The sequence below is a fragment of the Anopheles moucheti genome, chromosome 3 (assembly GCF_943734755.1).
Source record: "Anopheles moucheti chromosome 3, idAnoMoucSN_F20_07, whole genome shotgun sequence".
NCBI classification, from domain to species: domain Eukaryota; kingdom Metazoa; phylum Arthropoda; class Insecta; order Diptera; family Culicidae; genus Anopheles; species Anopheles moucheti.
This window is the reverse complement of record NC_069141.1, coordinates 73,133,370-73,156,829: the sequence shown is the minus strand read 5'-3', so window position 1 is coordinate 73,156,829 and position 23,460 is coordinate 73,133,370. Positions and strand designations below refer to the sequence as shown.

Below are 23,460 nucleotides of genomic sequence, written 5' to 3'. Positions count from 1 at the left end.
TTTTAAAACGGCTAACGAAATTAACGCTGGTAATGTGCGTTCGTTGCCCACAAACATGACAGAATGATGCACCGCTAGGGAGGTCGCAATGTTGAAAGTAGACGCTGAAGATGAATGTATTGAGAATTATGCATATCATTAGGTGGTTCGCGTAATCGTTGCATAAAGCAAACAAAAGAGAAAGTTTGGGGGTAGCAATGCGAAGTAATGTTTTAAGATTTTCCTTGCATTAATGGTCGACAAGTAAAAGTTTAAGGAGTTAAGTGTATTTAGTAGTACACATAATTAGTGGAAAATTAAATTTACTTTTCAATACTCTTATAATTAAAAACGTCGCATTTGAAAGTATTCTAGAATTTAAATCTAGCGGTTTTTTTCACATATTAAACAGTATATCAATACAATAAATCTTACATTATCTTAATTCGAGTTGATCTCTGTCTATGAGCATTCTATGGCTTACTTATTATTTCGCAAGATATCAAATTTTTCATCCTAATACAATTTGTTTATCTCAATTTTCAATGAAAGAAATGCATCATAATCTGCATCGGCACCTTCTGCTATGATATCCTTCGACATAAGCAAATAAACTGAAGATATTGAAGGAAATCCTGCTGGAATTGTGGAAAATTATGAACTTCAAGACGTTGCGAAAAAGCGTTAGTAGCTTTAAAGACTTATGTTCAATTTTATTGTGTTTTGTAAAATATGAAACGAGATGCACTTTTACTTGCTAAAATCACCAATTTAATGAAAGCTAGAAGAACCTATAAAATATCTTCAGATTGATCTCACAGAGAATTTATCACTAAAGACTATAAAGTACAAAGCATAATCACCATAAATATAATAAATTTCGCGCGACTAATTACTCTCAGCATCGTGAAATAATTTACACTGCACATAACATAAATTAAAGATCATATTAGCATTCTAGCGGCCATAAACAGCCAACCGCCATAATGCAAATCTGCCAACGCGGAATGGCCGCATTACCGTACGGTCACAAAGTTACGCTGATTACCATGAAGCCAGCAGAAGATGTAAGAAAAAAAAAAGAAACAGAACGTAACCGATTTTCCTATTCCCTGGCTGGCATTTTCAAATCAATACCCTTACCGGTCATAATTCGCTTCCAATAGCACACACATGGCAAAAATGTTGACCGTAGCTTATGAGCGAAATTGAATATTCATTTCAAATGCGCTGTGGATTTGTGTTTTCTAATGCACCGGCGACGCGTGCGGGATGCATTTTTTTTACTCCTTTTTCTTTCGCTTCCCCTTCTGCATCATCGTAACAAACGCGCGCCACCGGTTTGCCGTTCCATTTAAAGCTTCTACGATCCGCAACAAGAGAGCAAACAGAATCACCACCAACAACAGTATGCGGTTGCGCATTTTAGATACCAGCGGACACATATGAGCTCGTTCTTCTAGCTTTCCAGCGCCTGCTTATATCCTGTCTTCGCCACCCAAGCACCAAGTCAAACAGCAAACGTGGTAGAATGCACGAGGTGCATTCCGGGATTAAAATGCAGCAGAAAGCAATATATCGATGCGCCTCGGCAATCGTTTGTTGACGTTTGTTTATGGAAATAATTATTATCGTATTCATGTGCGTTTGTTTTACCGCGCCGGTGTTACTGTGCTAAAAGCTTCATCTTCGCCACGCTCATGGGTGGATCACCTGTTTGTAAAGCAAAGATCGTACCGATGCGCTGCACGTGTACCAATTTCGTAACTCGGCGAGATTGCCGCACAATTTACAGCTTCCCATTTGCAACTGCTTCAAAACTTCACCTCCAAACTCCAACTTCGTGAGTGGTGCCGAGTGAACTTGTTCGTTTGCACCGCGTGTGCGTAAATGTTGTGCGAAAACACTAATTACCAAATTTACGATCGATTCTCGATCACATATTAGCCTGTTTGTTTTATTCTTGCCCTGCCTGCACGGTCCACTGCGGGTCCACACGGCAAAACATTCTTGCGCTTATCGTTCCGTTTCGATGGCACGGTACTCAATGTTCTTCGTGCTCTCCAGCTTGTCCTAGTTTGTGGTACGGTTTGCCATGGTACCGCTTGTGACCATCGGTCGACTGTTCTTCCTACATCCTGATGTCCCGATGCCAACTGGATCCATCGATCGATGGAGCGTTTGTTTTACGCCCGTCGCTAAAACCGCTAGCCGGACGCCGTCCCTTTTGCCGCGGGTGAGCTTTGTTTATCTTTCTCGTTTCGAACCGACCCCAAACCCGACCGGTGGAATGTTCATTCATGAAAAGCAGACGCAAAGGTGGCAGACGCAGTGTGTGTGTTGTCTACATAATATGTGTGTATTTTTATCATGTATCGTTTTCTTTTTCACATTTTTGCGTGGACAACACTTTCGGTGAGCGTTCGTGCTATTTTTTGTTCGCTCTTACCACAACCACAAACTCCTCTTATTGCCGTTTGGTTGTTGATTTTTTTGTTGTTTTTGCTGTGTTATTCATGCTCAAAAAACCTACCACTCTCGGGGCAGAAAATGCCGGCACTTCCAGCTCGTTGTGAAGACGCAGGACAAAACAGGCAACAGAACAGACGATGTAAAAGGCAAACCACTGTATACCCTCGTTGGGAAGGTGAATAAGTGGCTATAAAATTAATAACAATAAACACGAGTTTCCTGCCTTAATAATAATAAATTTCAACATCTTCTTATCTGAATCACTTTGATTATTTCTATAACACCTTCTACAACATCCCCTTTCGGTTGGCTCATCAACCCCCACCGGGGGTCGTTCCCACCCCGTATCGCTCGCCCGTATCCATCAGCCATCGCGCAGCCCATCGTTGCCCCTCGAGATCATTCACCAATTTTGAAGCCTTTTTTGTTGTTATTGTTTCTCCTCACCGCTTGTTGTCTTGCCGCTTCTAGTGGACTCCCTCGTAGAATTCATACTGAAGCAGGTCAAACTATTTCCGCTCGGTGTTAAATTTTAAGTTCCCTCCTTCGCGGTGCTTTCGACTATTCTGATTTGTGTCGGTAAGCTTTTAGCTGATCATGAGACCATTGATGGGAGGTAATCTTCAAGAAACAGCTTGACAAAACCTTTCTTTCACTCCCTCCCCATCCTCTTCGATCTTTTCACCGAACCCTTGTCCGGGCACATCCTTTCGAATAACCTTGCGCCGGTGCGAAGATACGCGAAGGGGTTTGCCGCCAGGGGTTTTCTATCCTCCGATTTTGTTTTCTGTGATTCCCTTTAGTTTCTTTGCAAATGCCGCAACAATTCATTCAATTAAAACGATTCACTAAAGCGAGAAAAAGATGACTCGAGAATGGCAATCATCACCCGCGGATTACTCAATGGCATTGGATCGAACGCACGTCGAAGTGTTGGCCAGGACGAGCGCGGTCCGCATACAAATCGGATTAACTTGAAGAAGTTCTACCGCCCCCGCAGCGCAGCGCGATCAGCCCAATCGAACAGGCAAATCGATAAAAAAAAATCCGACAGCACCGACACAGCGGTGTCGCACCACCACCATTCCCGGTTGCTCATCGCCAGCAGCGGACTGCGGGTGATAATTGAAAATCAGCCAAATCATCGCTTCAATCAAATTCGAACAAACATCAACAACACCGTTTCATCCAATCGATAATTGAATCGAGCGTGTTCGGCACACCGGGGTGGGCTGAGTGAAGAGAGAGAGAGAGCGAGCAAAAAAAAAAAGCGGGATGCCTACCCCGAAAATGCTGCGGCTCAGCATGGCGTAACGGCGTTCCAACCTCCATTTCGCGGAGTTGTAGAATTAGCCTACGGAACATGCTTGTAATAGCTGACGAGGCGCTTGTATAGTCAACTGCGGTTCAATATGAAGTTACAGTGAACTTTCCTGCACTGGGCAGCGATGAGAACGGCTATTTATCAACACATCGTACGAAAGACTTCAACGGGCGAAGTGTGTAAAACAAGCGACGAACCGGTTAAACTGACATCAACACAATTCCGATCCGGTTTTTCGCCGTACCGTTTCAATTATGAGCCCCCCTGCTCATAAATTCAAAACAATGAGAGTAAAAACTAACATCTACGATCGAAAACAAACACCATTGGTACACAGCGTTTTTTTTTCGTTGCGCGCGCGCTCGCTCGCGAATCCCTGTGGTCAATCTCTATTAGCGCGTTGCTGGTCTGTCAGATAGCAAACTTCATTGAACAATGCTTTCTTGTAATCGTCGTTCACTTCTCCCACGTTCATCTCATCATCGCTGTGGTAAACGGATCAATGTTTCGCCTCTTTTTTTTCGCCTCCTTACCTTCCACTTACATACCAACGCACAGCAAACGTGCGTACACGGCTGAAGATCCGTCCAACTGCGTTGGGTCTTTCTTTTTGAAACACTTTCTAAAAAAAAAACGACAGACAAACGCTGCGAAAAGCGATCGATTCCGACAGGGGTGAACAAAAAATGTCAGCAAAAATGTCTTACCCGCTTTAATTAATGATTGAAGCTGTCCCTTTTGCTTGCGCAGTCCAAACAGATCTGCGCTTGATGGGCCAGTGGGCAAAAAGAAGCACATGCTCCGACTGCACTCACTCACCGGGAATGGATGCGGGGCTACGGGCCAAGGGGCGAAAGAATCGGGCGAGAGACCTCCTGGTTTATGAAGAAAGCTAAACGTGGCACATAATGATTGTGTTTCTCATAATCAACCTCTACAAGGTATCGACGGGACGTAAACACCTTAATGACGAACTGCCAGAGAGCATCATACATCGCGTTGGACCAACAACGATGTATGCCGTTTGCTCGGCACAGGGCTCGTTTTTTTTTGTATGTGCTGTTGTTGCCGCTAGCTTGTCGCCGTGTCACCAACGGAAAGTTATTGCGCACCAGGGGTGGAACGGGTACGGTGGTACGAGTGAAGGAATCGAGTAGATCATTTATTTATCCAATCAATTTATTACCATTGAATTGAGGGATTGTGGCAGTGCCGGATCGTACCGGGTTGCTGGTTGCTGTGAGGGTGTGTTTCACCCGATCGCGAGTGAAAGGGTGCCTTGCTAAAGGGGCCCGGTGTGTGGTATCGTTTCCCTTCGTTTGCTGCACTTTATATGTTGTACCCTAATTTTGATCATCATCGCTGCGTCGGACATAAAGATGGTCATAGATTGCCAGCAGTACGCCTGGCGGGGCCTTGATCGCACGGAGTGATTTCACGCATAAAAATCAACACGCATGTTTCACGAGTGTTAAAGAGCAACGCAACCGAGTGCAGAGATTTAGGGGAACGGATTAAGGTTTTTTTTTCCACCACGAACATTCACGGATGGAATCGTTTCGAGGGGTCAAACGATCGTCGTATTTTTATGTTGTTTAAACTTGCGTTTAATACAATTTATCATTAAATCTGAATCTTTTATTATTTCAAGCCGTACATATATTTCAATGTAAAAATCATATATTTTCATTAAAAATATTGTAGTAGACCGTCGTTTATCCGTCCTCAACGTAATATGACCTTGGTTGGACAGCCGAACAACATGCTTTTAGTGATAAATATGAGTGTATAAAGTATGATATATGGTGTTTTAAATGCATGGAACTATTTTATTTGGTGGTTCATTGTCTTTAAAAGATATCTGTCAGTCTTAACAGTCACTTGTTGTTAAAATGGCATCCATTATTACCTGATCACGTCCCCGTTCTTAATCCTATCTAAAACATCATTCCTGGTCATTGCAAATTTATCCCAAAAATCGATCGCTCGACATTTCCAACCGCTTTTCATCTTGCAACAATCGAGATTCTTTGATCTTCAACTGGTTTGCTAACCGATCACCGGGAACGTTTAGATCCCAGCGCTAAATATGAGCGTGAACAACCAACAAACAAACAGCAACAAAAGCACACTGAAATCGCAAAAAAAAACCCGATTTCATGCTATCTTTCCCAAGCGTACTGACCTTTGCGAAAGATCAAAACAAATTTCAATGGGCATTTCGCTCAAATTGCCTCATTACTGTCTTCAATAAACACACTAACCCTCCCCCCGCTTTACCGCGTTGCCAAACACTTTTCACCCGCACGCCCCGGGACGGTTCTTGATTAGATCCGCGAGCGCCGGTGCTCCTGCCGTGCCGAGCACACGGCCCGAAACAAAGAATACCTTCTTGTTCGTGCGTTCCCTTCCGCCAGCATCACCGCGCGCACGAATCTCATCCTTTCGGCCACGACGAGGAAGTTACATAATTAAAATAAACTTAATATCAAAACCTTGCCACCGGCCCGGCGATGGTGGCGAAGCGCTGTGGAAGAGTGCACTAGCACCGCCGGCCGGTCGAAAGCGAGAGTGAATTCCTAATTTCAATTCTTGCTGCCATTCGCTGCACTCGGCGGTAACCTATACTCTTTAATGCATTTCCCTCGTTTTTTATGCGCCCTGTTGCTGAAACAAATGAAGAAGGAGAAAAATGCTGCGGGGACGCAGCATGCCTCGGAGGAGCTCCTACCTAATGGTCATACTGTTACAGCACCAGGACTTCCAGCCACGATTGCGGCCCGAGCTGCATCGGTGCATTGGTACCCTGACATAGTCATCTCCGGCCGGGCCACGATCAGCGCTCGTCGGTAGCCGCGCATTCAAGTCACTCACGGGTACACGGGTTCCAAACGGGCAACCAACACCACCACCACCACCGGTGGCACATTTTCCGCTTCCAGCGATTTATCTAATTCCACGGATTATGCTCTTCACAGCTCATGAATGAAAACCTGAAATCGGAGTTCCACTCGCTTCTAGCCACGCCGAACGAAAGTGATGTGGTTTCTGCTTGCGGACCGCCGACATAGGACGACATTAATATGAATGTTGCCGAGGTGCCGGAAGGAGTGTGACGCCGGGGAACGGGGAAGAGAAACGCAGCGAAGCTACAAATGCGCTTCGTGACAAACATAACCCAAATGAACTATGATATTGATTTTTCGTTCGATTTCGAACCGATGTTTGCGGGCCAACTCTCGCTGGTTTCGGTGTTGCCGAGGTAACCGATTGTCGAGGTCCGGCGTTACCAGCGTTGCACGCTCGTTCGTTCTACGGTGGATATATGGGTTATGAAACACCGATCGAATCCTATGTCGGTGCCGTACTGCAGTCGTTTTCGCGTTGTTAAATCTCGTTGAAGAAGGCACTTATCTCCGGAGCGTGAAAGATATCCATTAAAGTACAAGCTGCTAAAGGCAAATTGTGTACACTCAGCACCTCGGGCCGGAGCATTCCGTACCATAGTAGGCTGCTTGCTTTAAGGTGCACAAGAAATAGTGTTTTTTGATAGTTGAGTTATATTTCCTCTTATTTTATATAATCAATACAATTATCTTTTTGAATTAGAAATAAATATCTAACTTCAATAGAGTTGGAGCTATTTTTTAATAAAACTAGCTACAGATGGCACTTGGTAAGTGCTTCTATTCTATTATGCAACTTTCGTCACCTCATCTCACGTGACGATGATTCTTTTGTTCCAGCAGACAACATCCAGTAGTCGACAGCAGGCATGAACAAGTCTACTCCACTATCCGATCGAGCAGCAGCACGTCAGATGAAATTAATCCTCTGCACGTTAGGCTCGTTAGGGCGTTGGGCAGATTACGTGTTTACTCCACTCGTAGCAACTCCATCTACATGTTTCGTCCATCAACCCAAACCTATTCCCACCGGGGAGATGGATTCCCGCACGGGACGGTATACGACACCGTTTCGTAGTGCGCGAAACTTCATGCTCTACCCTATAGTTCTCTTATCATCGGACATGGCAACACCAGTTCCTTGGAGTTGGCAGCCAACTACTCGCCAGACTTTCCGTCGCTGATCGCGGAGTGTGTGTTTTTTTCCTTCGTCACTAGTGTGCCCCGATGGGAGATGTGTATATGTGGCATACAGTATGCACAGTCGGTCCGGTCTATTAAAAGTACCATTTTCAGTCTCAACCGTGCGGAAAATTGGTGTGCGCGCCCGGGCCACCTCCGCATGGCTCCCGTGCGCGTTGCGCGCCGCAGCACACGGGTTTGTTTTGTCTGACGTCTTTAATTTCATTGGGCCAATTAGCGTGATGGAGTAGGCATCGGCGAGCTTCGAAATTGGCCCGTTTGCAGAGCGATAGCTACTGCTGCTCCCGCATCTTCCCGCCTTGGGTGTTCCGAAGAATCTGTGATTTTTCGCTGAGGGGTTTTTTTTTTGCTGTTTTGTTTTGTTGTTTGTGCACTGCACGATGCAAACTGGCAAAAGGTATTGGATAATTACTTTATCCGAAAGCCATACGCCGTCGTAGGCTTGCGCTTGGCCAAGCTCGTCGTTGACCTATTTCAGCACTGAGCCATTGCGATCAGCCTCCCTGTTTGGAGTAGTGGTTTGAAAAATTGACTTCCTTCGAGTTTTCCGTTCCATCCCTGGGCACTAGTTGGACGGACTGGAACGCACTGTGCTGTACGTGATTGAAGTCTCCTTAGGGACCTTCCCCTTTCGGCACCCCAGTTCTCTTCCTATTCTCCTCCTTTTCGTCCATTTCGATATCATTAATTCCTCACTTTACGAGCACCTTACCTACAGCAGCTTCCATTTCTGGAGCTTCAAGTGGGAGTGCTGCCGCACAGGGTGCCTTTTTTTATCTGGTGCTTTATTTTTCCCTTCACACCGGTCGACCGTTCATAAGGGGATTAAATGTTTCCATTCTGTTCCATACGCCTTACGGAAGCTGAATGAGAGGCACCTTCTGCCGTGGAAACAGGTTGCACGGTGTGGGTTAAATTTGTCTTGGCGCTGTACTTTTAGCGTCGATCGAGCCGTTTAACGAGCACACGGCTTGTTGACCGGGTGCACACCGGGCACCCATCAATATCCGAGGATCATCGGTTTTGGAGGAACTTAAATGCCGCCCGCAAACACTCGCAGAACTATTGAGAACAACCGCAAAAGAATGTATGATCTAGCGTGGCGATCGGGTTCTTTACCGCGGCTTGACAATGCCGAAACCTGGGCTTCGATTTCGAGACGGGTCGAACGGCCTGGGTGAGCGTAACTGACCGCTGTCAGTGTAGTAGGAAGTGTGCGGCAGTGAGGTCAACCGTAAGGCCATTAATATTCATCGTGTTTGTAATAATCATCGTAAATGCGTGAAGCGGTGCGGCGGTGTGAAATAAATATTTTTCGCTATTTGCCTGCGCTGACACAAATTATAAACTTGCAATGTAAATGCACACTAATTGGCTTTTCACAAATGATAAATCAACGCTCGCACTCGCAAATAAAATTATCATCGCTGCGAGCGGTTTTATTGGCTAAACGCTGCTAAACTCACCACGATCGTCACTAACCTCGTGAAGTTAGGAGATAATGCAAGCAATTTAGATGCTAATGGCGGCATCCTGCTAGTAGCACGGCCGTTATATAGATAGTTCTCTTCCCTGCAGCTATCGTTTACCGATTGCGGCAGCGTTATTATCGTGCAAGAATATTTCTCAAAGTGTGAAGTTTTCGCTTTTCATCCCTTAGTTGCTGGGACCGCCATTGTCTGCCATTGCAAATGCGTCAGCCACGCACGGATGTCAAATCTCTTGCCAAAAAGGTCACACTTCAAGCCAAGTTTCCTGCGGGGGGAGCACAGAAGAAAAGCGCTGGAGGGAGCAAATAATATTGACACATTGACGTTTCGTTTCGGCGCCTACTGCGCCGTGTGCTCGGTGCTTCCAGCCAGCAGCCCGGCTTGCATGGGCTGCCCGAGCGCCAAAGGCTGACGCTAGCCGGCAGGGTTGGCAACACACGGTGAACCCTGTCAATAGTTCAACTTTTAAGCACTTTCATATCAAACCGATCGGCCGATACAAAAGCGTTTCGCGCTGGCGAGCATTCGCGTCCACGATCGCGACCAGACGCGCGGTGCTCCATTATTGTAAAATTACCTCACGTACGGGGCGTACTGCATGCACCTAGCCACCCAAAAGCCACTGCGGGCTCGCGCCTGATTATAGTGGCCGTAGTGCACTCTAAACACTTCTAAACACCATTGTTGGTTCCTTTGTTGGCGTTGTGATGCCGGCAGCGGTCCTCCATCCGTGCTTTGGAAGCGCCCGGTGAGTTTAAGGCTTTTATCCCCGACCGGTTGCTCCTATCGTATGATGCAACGCCCCGACCGTCAACCGGTCCCAGTGCGTTGCGCCCATGCCTTTCGGATGTCCAGAAGTTTGGAGGAGTGGGAAACGCCAATTGAAACTCACTGACTCCAGTGCGCAACAGGCGTACCGTGCGGTAGCGCAAAGTCACTCATACGATACCGATTCCAGGTGAAGAATGTTGCGGAATGTGCTCAGAACGAAATATCAGAATCGTGACCAATTTCGCGTGTGTCTACGCGTACGTTCCAGTCGTCGTTGTTGTATGGCTGGCAACACTGCACACACATCGGGGTTGGTGGCGAACATCTTGTGTGCGCGAACAAGCATCAGTGGGCCAGTGGTTGTATGTTGGCATGTGTTTGCGTCTCGGTAGCCACACAATCCTTCGTCACCCTGTTGATGTTGCGGCCTAACCCGCACCAAGCACGGACGAAAGTGAAACCCAACACAGAGACGACAAGCGCAAAACCCTGTGTTAAGGCGATTGGGAAGAGTGCGACAGGTTTTTGATGCTTTGGTTTGATTAGTTTCCACCGTGCAGGGCGAAATATTTTAACCAATTTAGCCGAATGTGCACATTACATTGAATCATTAAAATAAGTGTTGCCAGATCGATCGGGTAATCCGTTCCCGACATCGGTTGCTGGGAAAAAAAGGTGCTGCAATGGACGCTAACCTATTTCGCAATTCCGCAAACAGCCGAAGCACCCACTTTAAGGAGTAACATTTGTTTTGCCTGTTCGGTTTATCTGCGAGTGGAGCAGAAAGTCGTGCAAAATCGATACCGTCGTGCATCAGGTGCCTTTTCTACACAGAAATCTTTCATTCAACACATCGGCGATGCACCTTACACTCGTTCCACCAGTTCCATCGGCGGGTTCGGTTTCGGCATTACAAAAATGTCAAAGATGCACAAATAGCTCGCCGATCGGTTGACGTGCTGCCAGCGAAGGAATGTACCGAAGCACGAGCAGCCCCTCAAAAACAACCCCTTTTAACAGCACCGCATCCTTTCGTAGTGGCGAAACGTTTGTTTACTTATATTACCAGCTCTCGCATACACTCGCATGCTGCACGCGGAATCGATATCACGTTTTAGGCATTTAGCGATGAAATATTTGAATTTAAATGGCGCGCTTTTCGGAGCGACTAAAAAAAAAAACACATGCGCACACAACGACTCCCCTTTTGCGTGTCCTCGTTCAACACACAACCGCACGTGTACATGCTAAAGCAACCGAAGCCAAACGGTGCTAAGCGGGGTGGGTGAAAAATGTATCGCATTAAGAAAATGATGTTCCAATAATTTTATCCAATTAATCACCATACGCGGGCGATTTCGATGGCCGGGTGGTGGATGAACATATTTTCCGTCTGGCCGGGCGAATGATTCACTAAACACAACCTGCCACTTCTCCCCGGTGCCCAATCAAACACAAAAAAAAACACACACACGGAAACACTTTCGATAAGACACGATGAAGATATGCGCGAAGACACCGCTAAGACGCTGGTGATAAAGCGACTTGTGACTTAAGCATTTCTTTTTTTTTTGGAGGGGGGAGGGGGGGGGGAGGGGAAGGAAAGATGGCATAAATCTTCGCGCGGATTCCGGCACCAGCTGGTAAGGTCGAATGAACGAAATCATCCTGCCAGATTGTGTCGCGACATTTACACAAACGATCGTTGTGACAAATGTGTTTTTATATTTCGTACAATGATACTGAAATCAGTGACCAATTTGTGATGATTTGCTGCTTACCCCATATGAGGCAATGATGCGTTTATAAATCATGCATTGGTTTAATCTCTGTAAACTGCAGCTGAATTGTGGGGGAAAGTTGAAGATCTGTTAGCGTTTTTTTGTGTTTCTTGCTCAGGAACTGGAAGGAGCTCAGAGTTCCTTAAATTCTAACTCCCCCTTGGTGCCGAATGTAGAGCACTGCTCATGTCATATGCAAATCATCGATCGTATGGAGATTGATTTATTTTTAGCACCATGCGGTTCGATCATTTCGAGCGTGTGCTAAGAGTTCTAGCACAGAATTAGATGCTCACTGCCGCCAGACGCTGACTGGTGTTCAACTACCCAGGCTCGATTGATCAGCAAACAACGAGCTGCAGCGAGCGAGTGAGAAAGACACTGTCCGAACATGTTCGTGTATGTAAATCGTTGAATTTATGTTACCGTAATCAAAACGACCGATTGAGTCACAGCCTCACAGACGCTCCTTTCGTATGATTTCGTACGGCCGATGTGTGCTAAATGTTAAATTTGCATGTTTCATTCAGCCAGTGGAGTGAACGCGAACAAGAAGCTGAAACAACAGCGGCAAACCGCAATTCTGCTCCGCAAGCTGACAAGGCAGTGGAGCCCAATGGCTTCGGGTTCTCTTAAAAAACTGTGCGCGCTCGAAGGCAAAGGTTCCCAAACCGAATCGATACTAATGGCGAAGCATTTCGACCAGCAGACAGACGGTGAGAAAATACACCGAAAACAGTGAGGAGGAGTTTAACACGAACCCTTCGGCTGCTGGATGTCTACCGTCGCTTGCCGAAATGTGTCATTCGCTTCACGCCATGCCACGAGGGGAACGGTTGACTTTGCGTACTCCCCGAGGGCTAACGTTACACCCCGTTGTAACGGGCTGTCGTGCTGCGCAGGAAAATTCTGCGCGATCGTTTTGCGAGCCTTTTTGCCGAGTGATCGTGGGCTGACGTAGCCTTCCCGTAGCCCACACCTTACCCGGGGGACGAGCTAACATTTGCGCAATGCGCAATACCTTGAATACGACGAATGCGTCTTCACTGCACGTGGCAAGTGACAAAAAAAAATCCATTGCAACTCCGTTGAGGGTTATTCGCTTCCACTCGTCTAATCTCACGTATCTCACGCAAAACACACTCACATGCATGCTTATTAGCCGTGGTGGCGTGTGGGTTAAGATGGGCGACGGAGACGGGCGTAAGAAAACTTCGCACCTCTTGGCCAGGTTCGTTTGAAGGTGCGCATGACTAATTTCCTAATCATTGTGCAAATATCGTACGGAAATTGTGAATCGTTTGTCAATATTTGCTGCCGAACCGAACGAACCGTCCGGTCATGACCGGTCCGCCCTGCCCGTGTGTCGGATGTTTCCCGACGGGAGTCCCTCGCACCACGGCAATATGGGCCACACTAGCCAGGGGTCTCGGACAGGTTATTAATTTGTACCACAACCGCACAGGACATCGATGACAAAATATTGCCATTCTAGGGTGACAGGTGATCAACTTGGAGGGTTTTTTTTTCTCTCTCCAGCTTTAATGGATGGTGTGAAATGTGTAATTGAAAACGTGCGATAGATGTTGGTGGCACTTATTGGGGGCTCACTGTTGGAGTTGTTCGTTGCAGGTATTACTAAACAATCTGTCATTTGTACCAACAGCAAATGAGATTTTAAGGGGCGCGCACACATTTAATTTAACATGTTCGGCGTAGAAGTAAAGTTTCTTTGCGGATTTGAAATGTCGATCTTGCAGTTTATCAGAGAGTACTCGAAAAAAAAATAAATATTTTAATACAATAACAATTTTACATTTACTGCTAGAGATAATGATTGGAAATTTGCTAGTATTGATCTTAAACACTAACTGAAACATCCAAGTTAATTATTCTAAAAACGTAGAAAATATAATTATTTCTTATTGCAAAATTTAATACTTATCTATAAAAGTTTACAGATTACTGATTTTTTGTTAATTCAGAAGGTACACTGAGGACCTTGTTCTATGGATTCCGTATCAAAAATGCAAAAGAATATTTTTTTAATAAATCCACAAAAGCGTCACCCACTTTTTGGGTGACACGATAAAATGGAAACAATTCACCCATCTTTAGGTGACGTGGTGCAGGAACATTGGTAAAGGGAAACATTCATAAACATAGCCAACATACGACCCCAGCCGTGGTGCTGGAACGATTGCATAAGATTTGCACCAGCATGAGAAACATTTGATAAGCTCGGAAGTAATCTTATCGAACCGTTGGTCGAATGTTGCGAAAACCCAAGTCAAATAGGTGCAAATCCAAGGTTAGTACCCGGACATGAACGGTCGGCACGGCCACACTAAAATGTGGCTCCAATAGGACCGTTTTGCTCCACTCGGTGCAATTGAGCATGTTGTGGACGGTATCGTATCAAAAAGTAAACACCTATTCCCTGGCGACAACTTCGCATCCGAAACGGGCCGCCACGTGTTGTATTAGCGATGGATCCCCGGCCACGATATGCGTTCCGCCAAGTCGCCAAGTCACCTTCTTGCAATCTTCTGGACACTTTTTTTCTCTCTTCTCAACGTTGTTGTTGTGGACTCGCCCGTGTAAAAGAGAATGCTGTTCTGCGCTTGCCATTGCTTTCGTACATCAAAATTTTGCTGCTTCGAAGCCCCCACTGCCCGATGATGATGATGATGGTGATGGTTGTCCCTTCTGTGCTGACCTGTTGCGTCAAAAGGGAATCAACAAGTTTGCTTAACAAAAGTGCCTCCCCCTCATCAGCCTTCCCCCTTGGTGCACCTCAGCCGATGGATTTCATCAAATCGACAATGGTTGTCGTTCTTTGCGGTGGGTTTGCGTCTTCGGTGTGCCCATAATGCGGTGTCCATCGCAAGAAACCCCTTACGAGAGACCGTGAGGTACCTATCAGGGCAAACATACTTTTATCGCTGAACAAACATAGCGAGTTGGCACAACATTCGATGGGTGACGGCCGCAGTCAACAAGGGTGGCAGGGTTGGGTGAAAAATCCACCACTACTACGTGCAGACCAGCGCGACACGATCCACCGAATTGCGAAACTACAAACTGTGACCGAAGCTGGGCCACCGAAAGTACCTTCAAAGACGGCATTACTATCTGCGCTCTTGATTCGGTGTGTGTCTGTTTTTTTTTGTCTTGCGTATGCATGGGACAAAACAAAACCCAAACCTTCTGCCAATTCCGGAGCAGCGGTAGAAAATATCTTCCGATCGTGCGGAAGCAAACCGGAGAAGGTACGGAGAACCGTGCCGTTGTGGTGCTTATGCAGTACTTCGGCGATCCGAACCCTGGGTATGAGTAATAGGGAAAAGATTTTGCAGTCAGTCGCACCCCCCAAACCAAGTCGCCACGGGATGTGGAAGCGTGCGGGCTCGGTATTTGGGACGAACGCTCAGTAGAGGGTTTAATTAAATTTACAATCAATTTGTTTGTCTCGGCGGTGATTTTGTGGCGTGATCCCTGTGCCATGTACCAGCTGGACCACATTCTGGGGGTTGCAAAGAGCGTCCCCTCCTCCTCCCCCTTCAGCCCCCTTCATTGGAAGTTGGATCATTTATGAGTCGTTCGCTGTGGCCGGGAGCGCTGCTGTAAATGCTAATATTGTGTGTTCTAGCAATCGCATCAAATCATCGGTGGGTCGCTCATAAATTGCTGCCATTTTACCGCGACCGAATCCGGTGGGACCCGGCTGTGGCCCTCGTTTTAAGGGTGGCATGTACGTATTTAGCATAACATTTGCACAAAAGCAGTCGGTGCTGTCAGCGGTTGGCCAATAATCATAACCTATATCCAGGAAGCGCCGATGGTACCTTCGGCTCGGCGGCCGGACCGGGCACTGATTCTGCGCGGGTTTCTGGGTGACGTGTTGTACGCATCGGCGCATTATGCATCGATGCTTATAACAGTTCCACACCATGCGCGGATCTAATGAGCTTTGTTGCAAGTTACGCAGCACATCTATAGCGCTGTGAAAAGCTACACGATGCTATTTAATTACGAAACAAGAGCAACATTTTACCTATTTTGGAATTTAAATAAGACAACTCTGTGAGGTTTTTAGCCATTTATGTACTCTTTTTAAGTTGAGCTAGAATTCATTGTCTCTAACACGCTATTGGTGTCTGTAGACCTGGTCATATGCATGGAACAGTCCCGAAAGCTGGTAGACCATTACCCTTACAATGGTACTCGGCATACCTCTTTAACGGACAATGGTGAATTTTATATGGGAGTTTAATTGTTGGAAGTGTATAGAATTCTACGCGGGTCTTGGAAAGTTCCTTGATGCCACCACTTACCGACTAGTTTTTTTATATACATGATTATTGGAGTTTCAATATCTTAAAGATAATTTCGTCTCTCTCAAACCTGTGTTGGGGTATGCGGTGGGACTTATCATCATCATGTGACAGACCTTGAATTTCTAGAATTTGTAGAGCTATTTCTATGATTTATTCTAAAGAAAGTCACTAAAACTACTTATGCTGCTCAAGTTTGCAAATCCTCAAGTGCACTCCACATCAGATAAAAAGACTATTCTGCTAGATTGCACTCGAAAACCCTGTAATTCGCATGGACCTAGCAGCAGAGAGCATAATGAAGATCAAAAGCCTTGAAGTCTCCACCGAACACGCGTCCTCGTAGAAAGATTTAATTACCATCCAAACGATTTCCTCGTCCATTCCATACGGTACGGTACCGGCCTGTTGGTCCGTCACTGATCATGCTGCCCAAGTCACCTCAATGCTTCAAGAGGCCCCCCCCCGGCTGGTAACACCAGAAAAAGGAGGTTAATTTGCCATCAAACACACACACATACCGGCTCGCATAGACAAACACTAACGCTTGCTGCTCAAACTGCATCCATTCAATTCAAATTTTATCGCACTTTTGTCCATTATTTTAATCGCAATCCGCGTCCGCGTGCGGAGGCAATGGCAGCCGGGTGACTACACTGTCAACTGGCACGCTAAATCCGGTGGCTCCTCTGGTTATTTATGGAGTGTGCCAGTGCCGAACCGATTGACACGCAGTGCGGTGCGCAGATTTCGAGCATCCATCAGATGAATTATGTGCCAGCAACCGGGAGGGGAGGCTTAGCCACCGTTTGGCGTGGCATTCCTCGTTAGCTCCGTTGTGCGCCGCAGTCCGAAATGGTGACACATCTGATCTCGGTCAAACCGTCACCCTGGATCTCACCTTTTTGCTTCAACCCCTTTATGTAAGCTTCCCTACCCTGGTCGTTTGCCACCCCTCCGGTTGGCCAACGGACGAGTCTCCCTCCCACCCACACCGGCATAAACAACCCCAGCAGCTGACCAGTGCCCGATTCGATCGATCGATGAACATATTTTCAATAGACATTTTGTCGAACCTGGTGGCCTCATTCCGTTGTTCTGTGGGTGGCAGAGGGATGGCGAGGGGTTCAGATCTGGACAGCTGGATGGTGATCGGGTTTTGTTCTGTTTTATTATAACTTTCAGCTATATCTCACACTGCTAACGGGCGCAATGGTGATGAGGAGAACATGTACGCTTGTTCTGCCCGGTATGTTCTTAGCCTAGTGACACAGATAGCTCCCTGCACCATTATGCGTACGCGATAGTGTTGCGTCGCCCCGTTGTCACGTGTCACCCGAGAATGCTTGCGATGCAAATTTACACCAGAAACAAATAAAACCACCACTGCAATCAATCCGACTGCTAAACGCTGTAAGTGTTTGATTGAACGCCGTTGGCAGTAGATAGAGATTATTGCACGGAAATATTGGTGTGATTTGTTAAAATCGAGTATATTTGTCACCAATAAGGGGGTTGTAGTTAATGGTGCAGGTATTCCGTTCTGCTATAAGTTCCCGTTTAGATAGCGCTTATGTGACAGCATAATAACGTGGAGAGCGCCTTTTTTCCCTTCCCCGGCCATGAATGTTCCATTGAATTGTCAATAGCCGGTCGGAGCTAAGGTGGCTGCACTTCGGTTTCCACGCGCTGGAAGCGGAAATGTTGTCGCACAAAATCCACTCATCCGGTTCACGTTAGTTGAACACTCGAATCAAAGTACCTTGAGAAAATGAGCCTCACCGTAAGTGCACTGCCGTCTCTATCGAATTGCTTATTCCAGCTCAATCGCAACCGTACTATCTCGCAAGCAAGCAAGCAAGCTACTTCTAATAGTGCACCGCTAAACAATGCTCAGGTTGTCTTCCTCGTCTTCCTCGACACACGCTCCTATCCATTCGATGCTGTGCGAATTCTAAGCAATTGAGATATGAAGTTAATATTCCATCTGCGGCTCGAAACACCCCGTCCCAACACAAACAGCGCTTCCACGCCGGGCAAAGTGTTCGCGCTAAAGTGTCATCTCACCTCAATCTGCCAGTAGATGTACGGCCGTGCATTTCGATCAAAACGATCGTGAAGAATCATATAAAATCGATCGTAAATTCTGCTACAAAACACCGCAACAACATTACAACAAGCGTCCCCATGGTGGACGCTTACTTCTGCTAGCGGGTGGATAATATTCGTTTTTTTTACGATCAATTGTATGCAAATTGTGCTGCCCGTCAACCATTTTGCTTTATTTAGTCGCAAAAGTTTTCTCCCCATACCGTGCGTTTTAAAGTATCCGCCCCCCGCTTCGGTCAACCGGGGGTAATGTGCGCCCCCGCCAGGGGTTGCAGAGGTTCAATCGCCTCTTCGGGCGGGTTTTCTTCCTCGCCCTGCCCAGGGCACACACGCGAACCCGGAGGAACCATTTTTCATTCATCGATGGTTTTGCAAACGTGATAAAAATGCATGTTTACGGGCGAATTTATTAACTACCCCGGGCCCGGGGAGGCTAAATTGGGACATGTGTTACTGCAGCAGATGCGCATGTTTCGCGATGTGATATTTACATAAAAAACCATTAAACTCTAATGTAATCTAGAATATTAAAGGCCTGCAGCTACCATTAAACCCGGGTTTTGGTTGGTTATAAAATTCGATAATTTATAGTCGGTGCAAGCTTCGTGCGTCCATTCCGCATTGCACCGATTTGCCAGCCGATGCCACTTGTTGTCCGGTGCGGCATCGATGCAGATACCATCACGATTGTAGGTGAGCATTTAATTGCGAAACAGTTGGCATCACTAGCACTATATAAATCAATCACACCGAGCCGAATGCCTGTAATCTTCGTGATTATCGTCCTCCCTGCTTGTTTGATGTGTAGCCCACCACGGTACGTTAAACGTTTGTTTTTGCACTAACCAAACGATGCACGATGCCGCGAACACAACTGGCAAGTAGCATTTCAGACCGTCACTTTAGCGTCCATCAAGTGGATCTAATCGTTGTTGTTTTTTTGTTGTTGTCTTCAATAGTTTCTCACCGAGTCTCACCAGGGATTCTAACGATGGCCCCGTAGATCACGGGCAACCATGGGATTTCAGCTGCAGGTCCAGCTCATGGCGGGATCTTGGGACTGTTTGTGGCTCGCATTCGTGTCTTTCGTACTCGCAGCCAAAAGCTTTCACTAGCGCCCATCTGCCAAGCTTTCGGGTCGATGGCCCTCGACGGCAAAGGGAAGGGTTTTGTGTTTATGTAAATTAATGTTCTCGGTGATTAGGATTGACAGCGCGTGAAGATCGCTGCGAAGGTGCAATAGGGAAATGATCCTCTGCTTCTTTGATGTCTGTAACAGAGCTGTTGGATGGCTGTTTTGCTATGTTTCGGAGATGCTTTGGGTATTTTTCCAATGATTTTCAATGATTTTATATCAAAGTTAGTAATAACTTTTCTATATTACTATAAACATCTTCACCCTGCACTAATGTTGTGCATCATTAGCAACAGTGTGTTTTGACATCTTCCCACCAAACAGCACACAGCTTGCCTCCGCGTAATGTATAATCCTGTCAACAGTGCATTTTTGGACAACAAGCTAAATGCATTTAATGTAATGAAAACACTTCTTCTTATCATAAATTATGTACCGAGCCCGAAGGGTGATTTAACTACGCACCGAATTGGTCCCACCACACAGTATCGGTGGATCGGTCTCGGCGACAATCTCGAGCAAGACAGCGTTCATTAATTTCCCTCCCATCTCCCGTTTCGGTTTGTCATCCGCACAATTAATTTCAGTCACCAGAATTAGAATTTCGGCATGAGCTGATGGGGCGCATAAATAAATTGGAAACCGATGTCGAGCTGGACGTTGTACCGGGCAGCCAGCATCATCCATCATCCAGCTCACCACTGTCGTCGTCGGGATTATCCAGCTACACCAGCCAGAACTACGAGCATTATGGAAAGGAGTTTTTCTTCGGTACGTATCAATACGGGATGATGATGAACAGACAAAGGACAGAAATGTCCAACCGTAGCTAGAATGATGGCAATGTTTTCCATCTCCACCTTTCAATTTTTGGGGCTACCGTAATGGAAAGAGCTTAAGCTACTTACGCAAAGATAACAGTGTTGAAGTTTGTCTGTGTCTGTGATTACAAAATGGGATTAATAAAATGAATCTCTTCTCTTTTCGTGCTCTTCCTCTCGTCGTTCCATTCCCTCAAGGCAACAAACATCGGGACATGCTGTGCGCGGAATCGGAGGATTCCTTTCTACGGCCACCGCTGTGGGAGGATATCACCAGCTCGATACAGAACATCGACCCCGAGAATGCGATCATGCTCGGTACGATGAACGGCATACCGCAGGTGAAGATGGAAGCCGTTGACGATCCGTTTCTGGAACCGTTGTCCTCGCCATTGCTCAGCCCGCTCGAGATCAAAACCGAAAAGAGCAACGCGCTGCTCGCGCAGAACGCCACCAACCATAACAACAACCTTAGCCATCTACACAACAACAACAACAGCATCCACCAAAACCATATGCACAGTGACGTCACCAGCTGTCACACCAATAGCAGCAACAATAGTAACGCCAGCAACAATGGTAGCAATAATTTCCTCTCGAACAATGGGACCGGCTACACGCACAGCATTACGACAGCTCACGGTCATCCTAACCAGCACAATCTCAATGGCTATCTAGCTGGAACGAATGGGAGTGGTTCTAGTCTGCAGCTTCTCACTAATCACCCACCTCAGCAGCAGCAGCAGCAGCAGCAACAGCAGCAGCAACATCATCAGTCTCAACAACTGCAGCAACATCATCAATTACAACATCCCCACCATCAACAACACCAGCAGCAGCAGCAGCAGCAGCAGCATCATCATCAGCAACAGCATCATCCGCAGCAGCAGCAACATCTGCAGGTGAACCAGAACAATAACTACTATCACTGGCAACCGCAACAACATCAAGCCCCCGGTGGTGGAACGGCCACACTGGGTCAACCACCGGGTCCTATGTACCATGGCAAGTACGCTCCACCGCAGAGTTCCAATGTTTGCCCAACTCCTATCTCGAGGCTAATGTACGTTCCTCCGTTAACACCACCGAACTCGGACCCCGGTAGTCCCGGGAATAATCTGCAGGTTAGTGTTCACTTCGCCAGGTCGACTTCGACTTCGACTTCGACTTCGACTTCGACTTGGACTTCGACTTCGAGAATAGTATTCTCAATGAGTACTCTTCCAACATCTCTTTCTCTCTTTCTGTAGAACCCGCCACGTAGAACGCCCCCTCCACCTTATCATCAACAGCAACAACATCAACAACAGCAGCAACAGCAGATTACCCTGCAAGGCAACCACCTCCATCACCATACGCACGGTGGCATGGTGGGTGCACAGTCGGTTCCGGGTCCGAACCCGACGAAACTCCTCCAACAGCTACCCCAAACTCCCGTCCCAATGTCCCAACCAACGCAACCAAACCCGATCACGGCCAACGGTTCCCTCCATCCCTTGCCGGTGATGCCGAACGTTGCGATCGGTTCGCTGGCAACGGTCACCGGTACAGCTAATAGTTCCGGCACGGGCAACACCGGTGGCCCGCCGGTGTCCACCACCCGCACCGGATCGTCCTCGCGTGGTTCCAGTTCCAAGCGGCACAGTTCCGCACACAGCATCAACAGCGTGCTCAGCAGTGCCGGTGTCGTGAAGCACATCGTCGGCCGCTACAACCGTCGCAACAATCCCGAGCTGGAGAAACGACGAATACACCACTGTGATTTTATCGGTAAGTACGAATGGTGGCCGTTTCACGGTGCCGTTGGTTTTGGAACACCGACCGTACATAATTCCCATGTACAACGGAATCTGTCCGCTCGGTACAAACTATACGCTTCATTCCCACCAAACACCCACCACGGATTGGAAGGGGTGATCTTTAGTCGCTGATAGCACCGAACTGTCCAAATGATCACTTCATTACCAAATGCGAGCGGTCATGCGACAACGCCCCAATTCCGATGCATGTTCCTGTGCCCTGATTCGAAGGGCAGATAATTAATAATATGGATAATTTTCTTCAAGCTGTTTGGATAGGATCGCCATCGTCTAATCACCACCGTACATACATACGCTACGGATGTCGGTGAAGACTGTTCAAACCCCGGGCCGGTTCCAGTGTCATCCATAAACGGAATGTGAGAAAAATCGCTCGTCAATTTTTCACCACCAACCTCCCTTTCGCCTTTCCCACCCAAGCAGGCGGAGTGTGGCGGATCGCCCATTTCCCCCTGGAGGGTTTGACCGTCGTGCCACCGGTGCAATGCATTGGTGCTGCAATAAAATTAAGACATTTACGCGATAATTCATTAGCGCGCTCTTTCGCTCCCGCTTTGATTATGATGTTTGAGAGTGCGCAATCCCTCCAATGCACTAGCGGCGGCTCGCCAACGATCGACAGACGTGCTCGGGGTTTTCCTTTGCGTACGCACCATTTAAAATCGATAATTATCACTTTCGATCCTCGCCAACCCGTCGGACACAGTGGGGACAGAGCGTGAAGTTACCATATTCGAGCGTCCAACCCGCGGAAGAAGTTTTGTACCAGATTGGTTAACGTGCGATATTCTTTCACGGTAACTAGCCGCGATCAATGCTGATGAATCAATTTGTACCGGTGCTTGCCGGACTGGCAATAGCTTTCATTTTCACCCACGTCCAAAAAAGGGCTTTGTCTGTTTGTGTATGTGTATGTGTGTATGTGTGAACTTTCGATACATTTTTTCCCATCGATGCCACGATCAGCTCGGGTGGAGTGCAAAACGACTCCTGGTTTACCATCTACGGCCATGGGACGACAGTCCGACTATTGAAACCCGCGATAATTAGTGCTGATATGGGTAGAACAGCATAGCTAACACTTTACCATGAATAAGGACTAATACTAACGGTATCGTGGTAGTTTCTGTCTTGTTATTAGACTTTGTAACTTAGTTAAATGGTTTTAGAATCATAAAATGGGGGTTTCAAACTCAAAGCTTGAATTTTATTGAAGTGGATACATTACGCTGGCCTGAAAAGGAGATATTTTATCCTCCTAGTCTTAACTTTCCATTTTGAAGTCTTTCATATCACTGAACTAGACAAAGGA

The 23,460-nt window shown here is 46.8% G+C and overlaps 1 protein-coding gene across 1 annotated transcript in view; it reads left to right on the top strand.

Moving 5' to 3' along the window:
* The window catches only part of LOC128304092 (dendritic arbor reduction protein 1), a 104,062-nt gene that overhangs the window by 28,416 nt on the left and 52,186 nt on the right, over nucleotides 1-23,460 (top strand). Inside the window, exons 2-4 of the mRNA XM_053041225.1 lie at nucleotides 20,095-20,278; nucleotides 20,527-21,452; nucleotides 21,579-22,098. Of these exons, the coding sequence (XP_052897185.1) occupies nucleotides 20,095-20,278; nucleotides 20,527-21,452; nucleotides 21,579-22,098 (1,630 nt within the window). The remainder of the gene's footprint in view (nucleotides 1-20,094; nucleotides 20,279-20,526; nucleotides 21,453-21,578; nucleotides 22,099-23,460) is intronic.